The sequence below is a fragment of the Lagopus muta genome, chromosome 1, assembly GCF_023343835.1.
Source record: "Lagopus muta isolate bLagMut1 chromosome 1, bLagMut1 primary, whole genome shotgun sequence".
NCBI lineage: Eukaryota > Metazoa > Chordata > Aves > Galliformes > Phasianidae > Lagopus > Lagopus muta.
Window position 1 is genome coordinate 167,135,202 of NC_064433.1, and position 16,609 is coordinate 167,151,810.

The 16,609-nt window shown below is 39.0% G+C and overlaps 1 protein-coding gene across 3 annotated transcripts in view; it reads left to right on the top strand.

The window, feature by feature from the left end:
* The window catches only part of FNDC3A (fibronectin type III domain containing 3A), a 114,049-nt gene that overhangs the window by 26,774 nt on the left and 70,666 nt on the right, over window positions 1-16,609 (top strand). For 2 of the 3 annotated variants that reach the window (XM_048957289.1, XM_048957300.1), the window contains exon 3: window positions 13,571-13,646. In XM_048957289.1, the coding sequence (XP_048813246.1) occupies window positions 13,571-13,646 (76 nt within the window). Of the gene's footprint in view, window positions 1-4,002; window positions 4,030-13,570; window positions 13,647-16,609 lie in introns of those variants that run through there. The other variant, XM_048957309.1, reaches the window with a different exon arrangement.

A 16,609-nucleotide genomic window follows, 5' to 3' on the forward strand; every position in this document is an offset into this window, starting at 1 on the left:
TAGATTAAAAAGAAAAAGTAAATATTTCTCAGCAATGAAATGTGAGACATGGAGCATAGGGACACTGTTATACGTAGACATTGACAAGTCTTGAACATGTTTGTCAGTGAAATTAGATGCAGATTTTAACATTTCTCTTTTTACTGGTTCTTAGAAGGCTTTCTATTTTTACAAAACAAGGCTCCAGCTCTCCCAACCATCTACTTTTTCTCATCCTGTGATCGGCTTTCAGCTCATCTTTCATATCAAGGGAGCTCTGCTCTTCATGTGGAAGAAGTGTGGGGGGGAAACATATGGGTACAGTAGAATTTTTAAAACTTTTTCATAAACAAAAGCTCCCTGTGCCAGAAGAAATGGTCACCAATTATCAGATCTTTCCAACCTCCTGTACTACACAAAGCAGCAAAGACTTACAGAAATGTATAGTTTCAAATATTGGTTCCACTGAGTAGTACTTAACATAGCAACCTCTTCCTTTTCCCAGTTACTTTTAGGGATAGTCAGTGGTCAAAGTGCATGCAGTGGTGCTGGCAGCATGTTGGAGCAGTAGTTAAAGGTGAAGAAGTACTTGTTGATTTTTATGTCAGCTGCATATTAGAAAAATGGCAGTTGCTTGCTGTCACCCCTGAAAATATCCAGAGGTCTTGCAGTTTGGCAAGATAGCCTCAAGAAACTGAAGGAGAAGCCATGTTGTCATTAAAAAATCTGGTTCTCCTTTTCTTTTTGCTTTAAATCCCAAGCATGTGAATTGTTACTGCAACATATTAAGTAAATTAATTAGGTTCAGTAAGGCCAAGTGCAGGGTGCTGCACTTGGGTCGAGGCAGTCCCAGGTGTTTATACAAACTGAGGGAAGATCTCTTTGAGAGCAGCCCTGTGGAGAAGGACTTGAGGGTTCCTGATAGACGAGAAGCTGGACATGAGCCAGCAGTGTGCGCCTGCAGCCTGGAAGGCCAACTGTGTTCTGTGCTGCATTAACAAAGGGGTGGCCAGCAGGGAGAGGGAGGTGCTTGTCCCCCTCTACTCAGCTCTTGTGAGGCCCCATTTGGAGTTCAGGTCTGGGGACCTCAGTACAAGAAAGATGCAGAGCTCTTGGAACAGGTCAAGAGGAGGGCACTGAGATGATCAGAGGGCTGGAGTACCTCTCCTGTGAGGAAAGGCTGAGGGAACTGGGCTTGTTTAGCTTGGAGAAGGGAAGGCTCTGGGGAAACCTCACTGTGGCCTCCCAGTATTTGAAGGGAGCATATAAACAGGAGGGGAATGGCTGTTTATGAGGGTGGACAGTGATAGGACAACGGGGAATGGTTTTAAACTGAGGCAGGGGAGGTTTAGGTTAGACATTAGGAGGAAGTTTTTCACACAGAGGGTGGTGATGCACTGGAACAGGTTGCCCAAGGAGGCTGTGGATGCCCCATCCCTGGAGGCATTCAAGGCCAGGCTGGATGTGGCTCTGGGCAGCCTGGTCTGCTGGTTGGTGACCCTGCACACAGCAGGGGGTTGAAACTGGATGAGCATTGTGGTCCTTTTCAACCCAGGCCATTCTGTGATTCTAAATATCCACTTAATTCTGTATGGATTTCCTCCTGACTTCTGGAAAAGGAGATCTGCTACTAACTTTTACTACTCGGATCTTTTCTGTTTTTCATTAGGAAAGTGAAACTTTATTGTTAAGAACATTGCATAGTGTTCCTTGGTGATGATCGGTATCTGTAAGACATTTGTAAGTGAGGGTGAGAAGCCTGTTTTCTGTAATTTGTGCTACAAAACAAGATTTTAGACAAAAATTCTGGCATTACCTTTCTGAATAGATACGACAGACATTTATGCCTAGCTTGCCATGAATTAATACCACCTAATGCAGAAATCAGCGTCAAGTTTTCAGAACTTTTCACTTTTCAGCCAGCATAAGTAGGGAAGGAGAAGGTTTAATAGAAGGTGGAGTTTGAGCAGTCTTGTGAAAGATGACATTAAGACAGTTATAGTTGGAAATGAAATTCTTGAAAAGCATGAGATTCTTAAATTGTTTTGAGTTGCCAGAGACCCTAGGCATAGTTTTAATCCAACTTTTATAACTGATGTCACTTTGTTGGGTTTTTTTTCCCTTCTTATTTTATGGTCTTATGTTGTCAGTAATATACATTACATAGATCATTTGCATTTTTCCATTTAACCACTTTCTGAAATGTTAGCAGGTTTCATTCTGAAAAAGAGTTGTCCTTTGCCTCATCAGCATAATGATATGGACAAGATATTTTGGAAAACTGAATTGTGCTACGTTTGTGACTGACATCACCTTATCTGGACCACAGCTGTGGTTCCATCTGGCAATTCGTGTGCAGCTCGTGAATAACAGCACTGCAGCCCTGCAATGTTCTGACATCAGTAGCTCTTAGGGCCATGCAAATGGGGCATCAAACCCACAAATGCATCACCCCCAGTGCATCAGCTTCAGAGCTGCAGTGGAATTATCCAGACTCTGTGTCTGCTTTTCCCCATTCATTGGACCGTGCTTTGGGGAGACAAAGTAGCTGCAACATTCCATGTAACAGAAGACCATACACAGATGGAAAAAAACAGCCCCTTTTAAAATTAAACATAAATGTTTTCAGTAATAAAATGATGCTAGATATGGAGAACTGTTATCTTGACCTAGAAAGCTTTTTCTTGATAAAGAACATTGTGCTGATGAATCACAGAGAATGTGAACTGAAGATAGAATACTCCAATAGCCTTTCTTTTAACTGAGCTGTAGGCTTGAGTCTCTTTATATAAAGCTCAGACAATACTGTCCAAATAATGTTTAATCTTTCTGTGGCTCAGGCAATGTCTAGTCAGTGATCTAACATTCTCACATTGCAGGTACCAGGTTGTTAAGATGCCCTTTCATCTGCCATGTCTGCTTAGGGGCCAGGACTTAGACCATAAGCACAGGCTTATACTGTATGTGGTATTTGAAGTAAATTCTCACAGGGAGAGAGAAATGAGTGTTTTCCCTTACATAGCTGTCTTTGTACAAGTGAGAGCATGCCAATGGACCCCTGCTATTGTTGGGATTAGAGGCAGCAGATGTTAAATTGTCAGAAAGTAATACTGGATGATTTCCGTTCAGTTCCACTCTTTATTGGGGGCTAATAGAGGGAAACAATCTTTGTCACCTGCAATGCCTTAAATATTAATACCTAATAAAAGGTATTTCTGGTTCTTGCATTACTTAAGGCAGGCATATATGTAAATAGGAAATTTTAAAGTAGAATTGGGAAACATGCTTTTCCCTTTCCATGCCACCTAATGTACCAAACAAAAATGCACAGTATGGAGTAAAGAGTATTTAAGAACAAGTGCATTAAAATCCAACTGATCACTTCTTTGCTGTATTTTTTTAAATTCTCTCTTAAAGTGTTCTTTATTCCTTCCCCCCCACCCCCCTTCTGGCTTATTTGCACACGAGTCATGAGCTGCATCATATATTCAAGGATACAGTCAGAAGTTGGCTCATTCCTGCTTAGTATATCCTATCTGGGAATCAGGAGGCTAAATTAAAAACGCACTTATAAAATGGAATATATTTGGAAGCTTTGTTCTCTTAAACCCGAGCCTTCTGTTGACTGACGTTAGATGATCCAGAAGCAGATGCTGCAGCAGCTATTTGTTGATTTAGTTGCTATGGTGACATGATACATTCGTGTACAGCAGGAAGCTCACTGTACGTTGGCTAATTTGATAGGAAGGAAGGCTTGAGGTAGGTATTGCCGACTATATTGTTAATTGATCCTACCTTTCCCATCCTGCCTCCACATGCTGTTTGGATGCACAGCTCTAGGGAGAGGTAGAGGGAGATGCTCCGGCGTCACGGTCAGGTTAAGGTGCCCTGCTGAGGGGGCCAGTGCTCAGCACATCGCCGAAGATTGCCTCATATTGAGTGAATGGAACAGATTGGAGCATCTGGAGCGGTGACTGTTGGATCCTCCTTCAGCCTTTGTCACTGTGGTAGCACCAGTTGAATGAGAGAAATAAAAGGATGCGAGCAACAGTAAGTCAAAGCGCTAAGGCTTTTGAAATGGGATACTAGATTTAAGCATGCCACTAATTAACATCTCGATTGGAACGATTAGTGGAAAAAAATTGTGATTGTTCGGAATGCCCCAATGACAGAGCATAAATGTGGCTCTGCCTGGAAGTTGTGTATTGTGTTATATTCACCCTTTTCCAGAAATGCACCCTTTTTTAATCTCGTTGCAGACAGGCTTTTAAAGGTACAGCATGCATCTTGCAATGGACGTGGCTGTACCAATCTATAAGCAGATTTAGTTGGGGATTTCTAACATTCTGAAGTCACGATGGTCAAGAGAATTAATGACAGGTTTTTCATAAATTTGTGAAATGTTCAAAAATGAACCAACCTGTGTCCTTGTGGCTGAAAATACTTGTCATCAGTACTATGGAGCTAATTTCAGCTGCAGTATTTTTAGTCGAACCACTGCTTATTTTACAGTTCTGTACCTTACCAGCATGCTTAAGTACATGATTTCATTGCAATCTTTCTGTTATTTCAGATATATACTGACAATCATTTGCTACTCAATTAGCACCTGTATCCACATAATGCTAAACACAGATTGAAAATGAATAAAAAATAGAAGAAAATCAACAGTGGGGCTCTTGTAACTTTCCTAATAATCCTCCTTCAGAAAAGAGCATTATTTCTGCTAATACAGAAATGGATTATGATTGGTGCTTTTTAAGTTACGGTTTCAAGGTCCAGGGAGGAAACAATTTGAGACACTTTATCTGTTTAGTTTTCCAGACTTCTGTTTGTGTGAGGGCGAGAAGATCCTCAAAAGATGCAGTCCCCCAAAACAGCACGAGAGAAAACCAGAGCTCTGCTTTTCAGCAGTACAGTTTTGCTTCAGTTTGTAACCCTTTCTGTGTATGGGAAGATTCTTCCTACATATTTCATTGAAATATACTATAACCATAGTTGTAATGTAACACATGTAACCTGCTCTTAGTTATTCCTATTATATGTGATTTTCACAGTGAATGAGATCAATTTATTATATCCTAGCTTCTTCCCTGCTTTCTCCCTGCATTTTCAACATATTTCAGTATTTTCATTTCTATTCTGGAATATCAGTCAGTTTTGGAGTGAAGGGTTGGATTTTTTTTATTGTGATATATTTAATGGCAGATCTGTTAGCTCTGTTAACTCAAGTTAAATATATCTAGAAGCTTTTAACTTGGTTGAAAACTTGTCCCAGATTTCACCCATTCTGGAAGAAATAAGTAAATCCACAAGGCGTGACTTAACTCCTTTTAGAAGATATCAGCTAACTCAGCTCCTCTCACCTTCAGTGAGAAGTGGAGGGCTGGAGAAAGGACTCCAGATATTTCTTTGCCCTGAAATTCAGTCGGGTTCCTTTGTCTTTCTTGTCTTTGAGGCAACGGACAGCACTGAGGCAAAGTATTTAGTGTAATTTTACTCTGGTTTCTTTAGCCTCAGTCTGGACTGAAACACTTAGCATTTTAGTTTTCCCCTCCAAAGGGCTGATAGCCTTTGATACTGAAGAATGGGTTTGAGAGCAGGTATACCCCTGAGAGACATAAAGAGCTTGACATCTATAGATTTTTCCTTTAATGCAAATAAGGAAATACTTGTCTCGTATCCCAGTAACTCTAAAGTGATGGCTTTGATCTTTCAGCTAAGACTGGTTAGAAATAAAGCAGTGGATGTTCAGAAAACTCAATATTTTAAAAGGGCATTGCATAGTTTTCCACAAACAGAGAAGCTTTTAGGCATAAAAGCACTTATTTGAGCAACGTAACTTGCCAAAACAGTTTTGAAAACACAGCTGATGGTACTGAAACTGTAAATGGAATTTTTCTACATCTGAATTGAATTTCTCAATGTTTGTGTGAGTTCAGAAGAGTTAGGATGGCATTTCATTCTTGTCTTTTTTAGAAATACAGGTATTGAAACTGTGGTTTCATGATGTGTTACAGTGAGAATCATCCTTATGTGATAAGGGTAAACTGGACATTTCTCCATAAGCCTAACGAGATTCTGATAAATTAGGAAGGTTGTATTAGCTTTATGTGGCAGGGATAGGATGAAGCTAAGGAGCTGTCTTAATTTCAGGTATTTTTTGCTCCTATCAGTGTGTTATCAGCATAGTTCTGGACACAGTCATTTGTACTGCTGTTTTTCTGTCTTGTTTTATTTATTTATTTATTTTAACTTCAAGCAAAGTTTAAGCTTGTAGAATTTAAACAACGGATTTCAAATATTACCTCAGCATATCCGATATATTGGTAATAATATTTATATATTTTATATATATATATATATATATAATATATTTTATATATATTTTTGCACATACATTCTGTTTCATCCTGTGTGTATTTGGTAGAAACAGCAGAGTATTTGTGAGGAAATATTCTGACAGTGGTTGTTTTATTTCCTTAGAGCAGTATAATTTTGGCTGATGGTATCATGTATATGCATGTGGATGTTTGAGGAGGGAGCCTTGCCAGTTTTGATAGTGCTGTTCAGAGCTGCCTTTGCATATGTATGGTGGGGAGCAAAAGAAGAAAGCTGTGTAAAATTTGCTATGAGATGTCCTTTGTTAAATAGTTTTGCTAGGTAAATTTGTAGATTTCATTGACTCATTTCAGGTTTTACCTAATAGATGTCAGGGGGGAAGTCCTTGACAGAGAGAGTGCTGAGGTGCTGGCACAGGCTGCCCAGAGAGGCTGTGGATGCTCCATCCCTGGAGGTGTTCCAGACCAGGTTGGATGAGGCCCTGGGCAGCCTGGTCTAGTGCCAGATCTGGAGGTTGGTGGCCCTGCCTGGGGCAGTTTGGATCTTGATGATCCTTCGGGTTCCTTCCAACCCAAGCCATTCTATAATTCTAATGGAATATCTTTTTTTTTTCCCCTCCATATGGGCAGAAGTAATTTAGACTTTTAATTCTATTTATGGTGTCCACTATGGAAGTATGTTATATTGAAACAACGAAGTAACACTCGTGTGAATTAAGCCTAAGCTTTTTTGTGTTCTTGCCCTGCAAGTTTTTCACCTCATACAGGGGCTTTACCAGAATCAGTTGTAGTCTGGCACCAGGCCCCCAAGAACTTAGCGTCATAGAGTGGTTTGGGTTAGAAGCGACCTTAAAGACCATCCAGTTCCACCCCCTGCTGTGGGCAGGGCTGCCACCTACTTCAGTCTTCCTTACTGTCTGTCTGGTGGAAGACAGACGTATTGTTCTCAGTGAGCATCCATTAGTTGTGAAGGCCTCTGGTTCCTCACTTTTTGTGTTGTGGCTGAGAGCACTAGGGAAACTTCTTTCCCTGCATGTTGTAATGTGATCCCGAGTCTTAAGCTGCCTTTCTTTCCTCAATGAAATTGCCTGGAAATGTGGCAAACTGCTGACACATTGCTACTGCAGTTAGCAGGATGGAAGGAGAAGCAGAGATGCTTGTAAAATTGTGTCTCTTACTGACAGAATGAAGGGTTGGTTTTAATTGTTGTTGCAGTGAAATGAATGGGCTTTTTGGCTAAATTTAATTAGTCTGCAAGCTAACATATTCAAAACAGGATTAGCTAGCTCTATATTTTAAACCCCTTCTGTCCACAACTAGGCTTCAATAAAGAAATACATTAACCTGTGTACTCATGTGCCATGAGGAACATGTTAGAGTGTTTAAGAAGGTGTTTGATACCTATGAAGACCAACAACATTTGGAACATTACTCTTCTGCCTTTAGAAAACACTGCTGTGATCATATTAATGGGGAGAAATACCTCCTTGAAGCTCATTTTGGCTTCCGTAGCCTTCCTTTTGTGCTGATAAATGTTACTTCTGGATCTTTCTGGAGATGAGCATTAACATTTGACCTTAACATTTTCCCTGTTTTGGAAAAGTGCTCTGAGTCCAAGTGGCTGCAGCTCTGTCTGCAGTGTCTCTTCCACTTTTTGTTGATATCCTTCCTTTTTTTTTTTTTAATTTCCCTCTGCCTTTTTTATTAAATATATTTCATAAGGGTTAAAAATAAGGTAAGGATTTGAAGAAAAGACATTCAGATCTCTTTCTAATTCAGTCTGCAGAAAGAATCCAGTAGTTTCTCATGCCAGTAGTTTAAAGCTTACTGAATAAAAATAGGAAGCATTGATATTCTGTCCTTTTAGCATTTGTACTGCCTTTGATACTGCAGATAGAAGATCAGAATACTTTCTCACACTGATCTGGTAAAGCTAAATCATATATGAGACCTTCAGATGAAATTATTGTTAAATTATCGTTACGTCTGCTGACAGTATGTCAAACTCAACGTTGCGTGTCTCTGAAAGGCTTGATCATACTACTTGAGCTACAGTAAAATTGTATTTTAATTTGGATTTAAATAGATTAATATTATAAAAAATCTAGAATTGTTGTATGATAGGAATGGATTTGTCAAATAAGACAGGTCAAATTGGGATTTAGATGAGAGAGATTTTTCACAAGTGCTGAAGATGATATCCCTTAACTACTAGTCCTTCAAAAAGGCAAAGCACTGTAATGCTGCTGCCAGGCAGTGTTTATGTATTTGTAATTTAAGCGTGCTCAAGAATGTTCTCAGAAACTGAGGCTGAATGTCATGGAACGAGTCTGTTCTAGGAAACTGTTTCCTCCTCCAGAAGGAATATCTGTCTGCAAACTGCCTTGGAACAGTTTGTAGCATCATCTGGGAGAGTGGTAGCTGGCATCAGCCCCTAGTGTGAACAGGACTGCTATAACATAGTAGCACATCTTTGCAGGCAACTGTTGCAGCACCTAGGAATGTTACTGTGCACTGTTCACTTTGCTGATGCAGATCTAGTTTTAGGTACCAGTGATGTGGTCAAGGGACTGAAGCAGCTGTCTTAAAGGTTGAAAATATTGGGACCCTGCAGTGAGTGGAAACTGGGCAGAAAAGGAGAGGAAATTGCTGAGTCAAAGAAATAACAAAGGAGTTAGGTGAAATTACTCAAACCCGTTCATCAAATCCCATAGTACAAGAGCTAGAGGCACTTAGCTAGTAGGACACTTGTTTTTAAGATGGCTTAGAAGTGAATTTCAGGAACTCACTGTAGGAGGTTATGAAGGCAGTGTAAGCAAATCCTAAGAGTTTAGGCAAACTTACAGACAGTGAGCAAGATGGACTGCAGAAACTGCCCAGGCTCTTGTTTTCCCTAAATATAGCATCTACAATTGATGTATTGGAGATAAAGTACTGCACTAGAATAGGCTACTGACCTGGGCCACCGGCTAAGGCTGTGAGGACATTTCTTATGCTCTTACTTGGCTTGAGCAGCTGCCTGAGTTTGAGCAATGATTTCAGTAAAACCTCATTGAGCTTTCTAATGCGTGACACAATTGAGTTTTATTAGAAAGCTGGTCTATGCCAATCCAGGCTATGCATCTTAGACTGACAGTGGACAGGCAGCAAGGCAAGTCCTTTAAATTTCAGGAAAATAAGTATTTCATGCTAAAAAGTGGTTTTAATAAAGACTGTTCCTTTTTGCAGTATCTTTCTGTGCTTTTTAGGATAAAGTTTGCTTTTAACGTTACACTAAGAAACCTCTGTAATCCATACTGATTTAATTAAACCACTGAAGAGCTTAGTGTATTGTTCATTCGTTTTAATGTCCTTTGTAGAATGAATTAAGTACTACTGAAAAGTATGAAATTACACTGTTAAAACTCTATAATACTTTTCAGCAACTGATGTTACAGGTATTCCAAGCTTCAGCCATGTGAGCTGGCCACTTTGTTTTATTTATGAAATGATTGTTTTGAGGATAAATGTGTAGCTCTACTCCATTATTTTCAGCTTGTATGCTAATCTCCTCTGAATAGATATTCTGTACTGCTTTTCATTGAGGACTGTACTGAGGTCATATGAATCATTATTAAATAGCAGTTCAAAGGAAGCAATTTATAGTCCCAGTGAAAATGACAAAAAATTGGTTGTTGACCTAATACTCCATTTCTTAGTAGTCGTGTTAGTCTGAACTTGAGACAAAAATATGTTGAGTCAAAGTTGCGTTAGCACTGAGCAATTATGTTTTTAAATTTTATTAGGTGTGGGGTTTTTTTTATAGTAGATGGTGTTTTGAATGCATTTATAGGATTGTAGAGCACATATCAAGGACTCAGTGTCTTAAACTCCCATTATTTTGTTGAGCTGGTAAAGTTTTTATTAGTGTTTTGTTGATCTAGTAAGAGAAATGGCATTTGAAAACTGTGTTGAACGTGCATCCCACTGAGGCTGGCACACGATAAATGATTTTTGTATCAAATTATTGCAGTTATTTTAGAACAGCAGTTAGCAGTAATGTGAGTAGAATAAAGCGCGTTAGCCTTTGAATAGCAGCATTTTAGATTTGGATAGCAATTTTAGCCTTTTGGATAGCAGGGTAAAGCAAATGTATTTGTCACCAAAAGGGTGAGGCATGGAGGAAGAGGCTGAACCACCAGAATTTGCTAAAGCTTGTCGTTTGGTCACAACCAACATGAATGTTTTGCCCAGCAGCGGAAGGAGGCTGAGATCTAGAATATTTGATGTGAAAGATGAGGGCTTCTGTTCTCATAACACCAGTGGGTTGAGGAGGTGGTGTTGCTGGGCAATGAGATGTGCAGGCCTCAACAAAACTGCTGAAATTAAAGAGCAGCATTAAGGCAGAGGACCAGGGCTGGTCGGATTGATACACTTTACCCCCCAGCACAATGGCTTTTGAAACCAGTGGTTCTTGAAACTTCTGAAATGACTTCAGCCCTGATTCAGTCTCTTTGGCACACTTAGCAGCAAGTGTAGCCTATATTGAAACAGTTGTAAAAAATATAAATGAGAATGTACAACATAAAAGCAAGGCTGGAAGCAGGAGCCATTCAGTTAAGTACAGAATCGTACATCAAACGGACTAATGGTCCATTGGAAAAAAAGAAAAAAAAGCAAACCACCTCTATTTCCTATTCCTGAGCATCTAATTAACGTGCATTAAGTCAGCCAGTCTTCCCAGCCTATTGGTATTCAGATGCTCTCAGAGACAGGAAAGCCTGTTGAAAACTGGAGTGCAAAGCAGTATGGACTCCATCATTGCCACGTGGCACAGCCAGTGCCAGCAGTGCTCTCTCCCACTGCATTATGCCCAGGTGTTGAGCCTTTATCTTCTAAGAGGCACTGTGAAACGAGCAACGAAGATTTTCATGCAAGAGAAAACACTGCAAAAGGAAATCAAAAGGTATGTGGCCCACTTGCTGCAGTTGTGCCAATGTGCCCATAGCTTTTCTAGCTGGAGCCTCCTGTCCAGATATCCTGCAGCCCAGGGTCTGGAGGAGGAGGACCAGCAGGTTCCCAAAGCAACAAAAGAGGAGTTACCAGGCTGCCAGAAGCCAGGCATTGGCACTGAAGAAATGGGAGCAATGGAGTAACGCAATTTATCCCTCATTCTATCTTATTAGAAAGTAATCAAGGGAATTAATTGTTCCACCCATTGGCTTAAAACTTGAGAGCTTTACAACTTTTCTTCTTCACACAGTTCATGGGTTCATAGTGATGGGTTGACAGTTAGACTAGATGATCTTAGATGTCTTTTGCAACCTTAATGATTCTCTGATTCTGTACTGTGGAGACTCAATACATGGAGCTGAAACTTGTACTGATTGCCAGAATGGCTCGTCCCAGAAGTCAGGGTATAAACCCAAAACATTTGTGCAAATCTGGAAACTTTCCAGCCCACACAGATGGCAAGCTTTTAAGTACTCCTATTCCTGTCTAAATTTTAAGCTGGAACCTTAAGTTGCAGCAGAGAGTAAAAGGTAAGTGAATTAAATACACATCTTCAAGAAGTTACATCTGCTTGGAAAGCCTGAAAAAGAAATTGTAGCAAGTCATTCATTCTCAGTTCCCTCCATCATGGTCGGAAAGTGGTATTCAGTTGCTAAAATGCTAGCTACAAGCACAAACTCTGGTGATACAATGTATTCTGAAGACAAGAGTTATTTGAAGCTCATTTCTATAATTTTGCTTCTGTGTTCAGGGAACATCAAGTGCTAACTTCTACTGAATTTTATATTCAGATACATTAGATGATTGGGAAAATTATCAGTATGAGAAAATGAAAGACATATAATCATAAAATGGCTTAGATTGGAAGAGACCTTAAAAATCATCCAGTTCAAACCCCTGTGCCATGGACAGTGCCAGCCAGCAGCTCAGGCTGCCCAGGGCCCCATCCAACATGGCCTTGAGTGCCTCCAGGGATGGGGCACCCACAGCTTCTCTGGGCAGCTGTGCCAGGGCCTCACTGCCCTCTGAGTAAAGAATTTGCTCCTAACATCTAACCCAAATCTCCCCTCTTTTGGTTTAAAACCATTCCTCCTTGTCCTGTCAATATCAGACATGTAAAAAATCAGTCCCCCTCCTTCTTATGCACTGAAGCTTTCTATTTTCTTTGTAAAAAAGCAGCAGCAAGCCCAATTATACCTTTCTTTAGCAGCTTAACAGAGTAAACTTCTTGGCCAAGATTTTTGAAGTTGCATGCAAGCAAGACTGAAGAGGTGTCTGGAAGGGAAGCTAGTGATGTGGTTGGTGCTCCGTCCCTGGAAACTTTCAGTGTGAGGCTGGATCAGGCCCTTGGCAACCTGATGTAGTTGTGGTGCCCCTGTTCACTGCAGGGGAGTTGGACTAGCTGGTCTTCAGAGGTCCCTTCTGACTCTAAAGATTCTATGAGATGTACCTGTTCTTTATTTTCTTTTGTTCTTATCTTGTTTGGATTCTTCATAGCTGCAAACTTACTATCTCAAAGTCAGGTTTCAAAGGAGAATTCTCACCTCTAAATGGTGATGGACTTTTACTTTGGTTTCTGTCTGCAGTTTTTCAGCTGCATATGCTTTTTTACATATTCTACCTTGTATGGTCTAAAAACAAACAAAAACCAGCAAGCACACATGAAGAAAAGAAGAAAGAGGTTCAACAGCTTTCTGCAAATAAAACTATTCATACTGTTCCATATTGTGTATCTGATATGCTTACTTTCTTATTAGTTCTAATAATGCTTTATCATTAATGAATGTAAGAACGTGCTTGGATCATGAAAAGAAGGAAATTGCAGGATGTTTCCCTTATGCTGAAAAACTGTTTGCCAAGCAGTAATATTTGAAATATAAACACTGGGAGTCCTGGGCTACCTCTGAAACTTTCTGTAGTAGTTTCTGTAGTTTGATTAATGTGGAATTAAATGTAATTTGTTTAAATAATTTAAGCTGTTTTGATTATACTGGACAGTCCAGAAAATAAAATTTGTACAGGTGTTGTTTTACCCTAGTTGCTGTCCTCTGCTTGGTTCTTTGAAAAAGTTTGTTTAAGCAATCTGTACTTGCTCTTGCTCTAATCTCTTTTCTCTGTGGGATGAAGGCAGCAGATAATGTAAGGTGGAAAATAATATATTCAGTCTTTTTTCTTGCAGTTAATTTTTTTTTTTACACATGCTAGGCTTTTGTAACATATTCCTGTGTAATGGTTGTGAACGCTCTTTTATTTTTAAGGTTATTCTTGTGCAAGTTAATCCAGGGGAAGCTTTTACAATAAGAAGAGAAGATGGACAGTTTCAGTGCATTACAGGTAAAACATATATAATATATATATATAATATTTCCACATTCTGCGTCACGATAAATAAAAGGCAGTTTCTGGTGTTGAAAGTAAAAGACTGAAAAAAGTAATTTTAAGTACAAGCTTTATTTAACAGTCTAAAAGATTCTGTGTTAGGGTTAGATTTCAGTACCACTAGGAGTGTACTTTTTTGTTGTATTAGTTGAGTAATTTATTTTTAATTTATTTAATTTATTTAATTTAATTAATTTATTAAATAACGTGGCATTTTTAGTCTGCAGACAAAAGAGGCAAGTACTATTGTAGCAACTTCATTAAGCTCATTTATTAAACAGACCTCAATTTAAAAGTTACAGCTGTTAATTTGGTTTGAGGGATGTTGGGTTTTTTTTTTTATTCTTTACTATAATATGGTCATTGTTTTGCTTATGCTAATAGTAGTTGTCTGTTATCCTACTGGTTGTTTTCCTGCCAAGCAATGTCCTCCACGAGTTCTAGCTTGATCTCACTTCAAAGTACAAACACTTCATCCAAGAATATACGGGAGTCATTGTGGATATTTTCTGTTCTGATTTGAACTAGCTGTGAGTTAATTAATCTACAGCTGCAAGAAACAAGCACTCAGATACTGCTGTTGTTTAGAATACCAGTTCACTCTGTTAGAAGAGAGCATCCACATATGCAGATATAAGGTCACTTTTTTGTTGTTTGTTATCTGCTGGGACAATGAATCCTACCTTCTCTTTTCTGTGTGTTGGTCCAGAACCAACAGATGCAGTCTTGAGAAGTTGAAGCAAGAGGCTTGCATCTCCTTTTCCCTCCCTTCAGTCTGAGATGAAAAGTCTGTTTCCAGTGTCAGAGTTGTGTCCTTGGGCTACAGGATGGCTGATTAAAAGGAGGCTTTGGACTGTAATTAAGTTTACATCAACAATTCTTAAAGTCTGCATGTTCATTAGTGCCATTTTTCAAGGGTGTGCTAGTTGCACAGTCTTGTTGCTTCACTTTAACCACAAATCAGCCAATATTGCAGCTCACATTTCTGTAGACTCTTATTTGAAACATATCTGTATAATAGTTACTTTGCAGTTTCTGAGGGGAACAAATTAATTTTGTCTTGCAATTTAAGATTAAAAAGAAGAAAAATCCAACAACAGCAGATAGGGCATTGTATTTTAGCTTTATTGCACAAAACGCTGAGAAGAAGCATACCTTGCGTTTCTGCAGGTTTAATTTCCTCGCACAAGTCATTTTGAAAGTAGGAAGTGTGTGTGATGAGCTGCAAAAATACTGCTATTGTGTTTTACAACTTGAGTTCTTACCTATTGTGATACTGCTTTTATCCTTCTTGCTCCTGTTACTTTCTGAATAGACACCTTGCTATTGTGATTTGATTCAACTGCTTATTTCTTCACACTTTAAATATGAAGGTGAAAGTAAGAGATAATCAGATAACAGTTGTTCCTGGTACTCACTGAGAATAAGCTCAGATATGATCTTTACACCTTTCCTGAAAAGTCCTGCAGCTTTTGCACACAACTTGTTGTATGGGCATTCTCCTTGTCCTTCCCCCTTCCCAGGATGTGAAAATAATGTGGCATATATGTAGGTGGTATTGAAACAGATCATAACTTAGGTTTTCATGTGCATACGTTCACTAATCTGTGAGCATGTTCACTTGAATGCACCTTTTCTGGTCTATTCTTGCCACTCTTGACATTTCTGTGTTATGATGATAATGTCAGTAGATTTTTCTACCTTCGTGACTTTTTGGGTCTTTCTGACTTAAAGAAGAAACTCCTTTGGCAAGTAACACTGCTTTGTTTTATTTAATGGTATGACTTTGGGGAGGTTCTGGGTGGAGTCAGGAATTGGATTCAATGATCCTTAGGGTCCCTTTCAACTCAGAATATTCTGTGATATTCTATTCTGTTTAATGGTATGTATTGCAACAATGAGGAATGTCTACCTTATCTACTGTATCTAGATTTGAGTAAAGGGAATGATTTCATGTAGTGCACGCTGTGGAGATTAATGTGATATCGATGGTTCTTCTTGCTCTGCCACACTTCTCAGGTGTAGTCTGCCTTACTTTGCCACAAAATGGATGCCCAGTCTTCAAAATGGGTTATAGCCACAGTATACTATTGCACTAACACTAAAGAAGGAAACCTCACATTATTTTCCTGTTTTTATTTTCTTCACTGTGTGCACTCTGTTATTAGGTCAATTCAAAGCTAGAGATGTGGAAATACATAATGAGTACTATTTGAAGAGATGCTTATTTGAGAAAAAGGTATGGAGAAACAAAAATGTCAGAAATTTAGTGGAGAAGCTCTTAGTGGGATGTTGATTTAGTCATCTAATGTGTCTTAATACTGCTTTCCAGTCTGTTTTCCTGTAAATATTTGCCAATCTTTATATTCTTGCCTGACCATATTGACTTAACGCTCAATAAAAAAAATGCACTTTCTGCTTTTTCTGTGACGTGCTCTGTAAAAAGAGGCTATGCTGCATATGTTAGGAATGTGTATCTGCATATTACTTTCCAAAGATACAGCACATTGCTTGCAGAAAAACTGTGATTATGTACAACATTGTATATTGATGTAATTAGTGTTGATGCCTCAGAATTTACCCAAAGAAAGAATGAGAACAGGCATAGGGTTTTTTTTTCAAGAAATTCACTAATATTTCATTAAAAACCTTCCCTGATCAAAACAATATGAAGAAATCTCTTAGTTTCTGAGTTTACTTTCTAAAATGAGCTGGCTCTGGGAACTTCATTTACTTAGTATTTTCAAGGGTTGCTTTTTAAGTCTGTATTGTAAACTACATTTAGCAATGAGTTACATTCAGTTCTGGGTGGAACCCCACAGAAGTGCAGATGCACACATGCAGTAGTTTGTGCAGCTTGCTTAAATCATTCCTTCAATGATTCTAAATCTGCTTTGTGCTTTGTTGTCATTTCACCT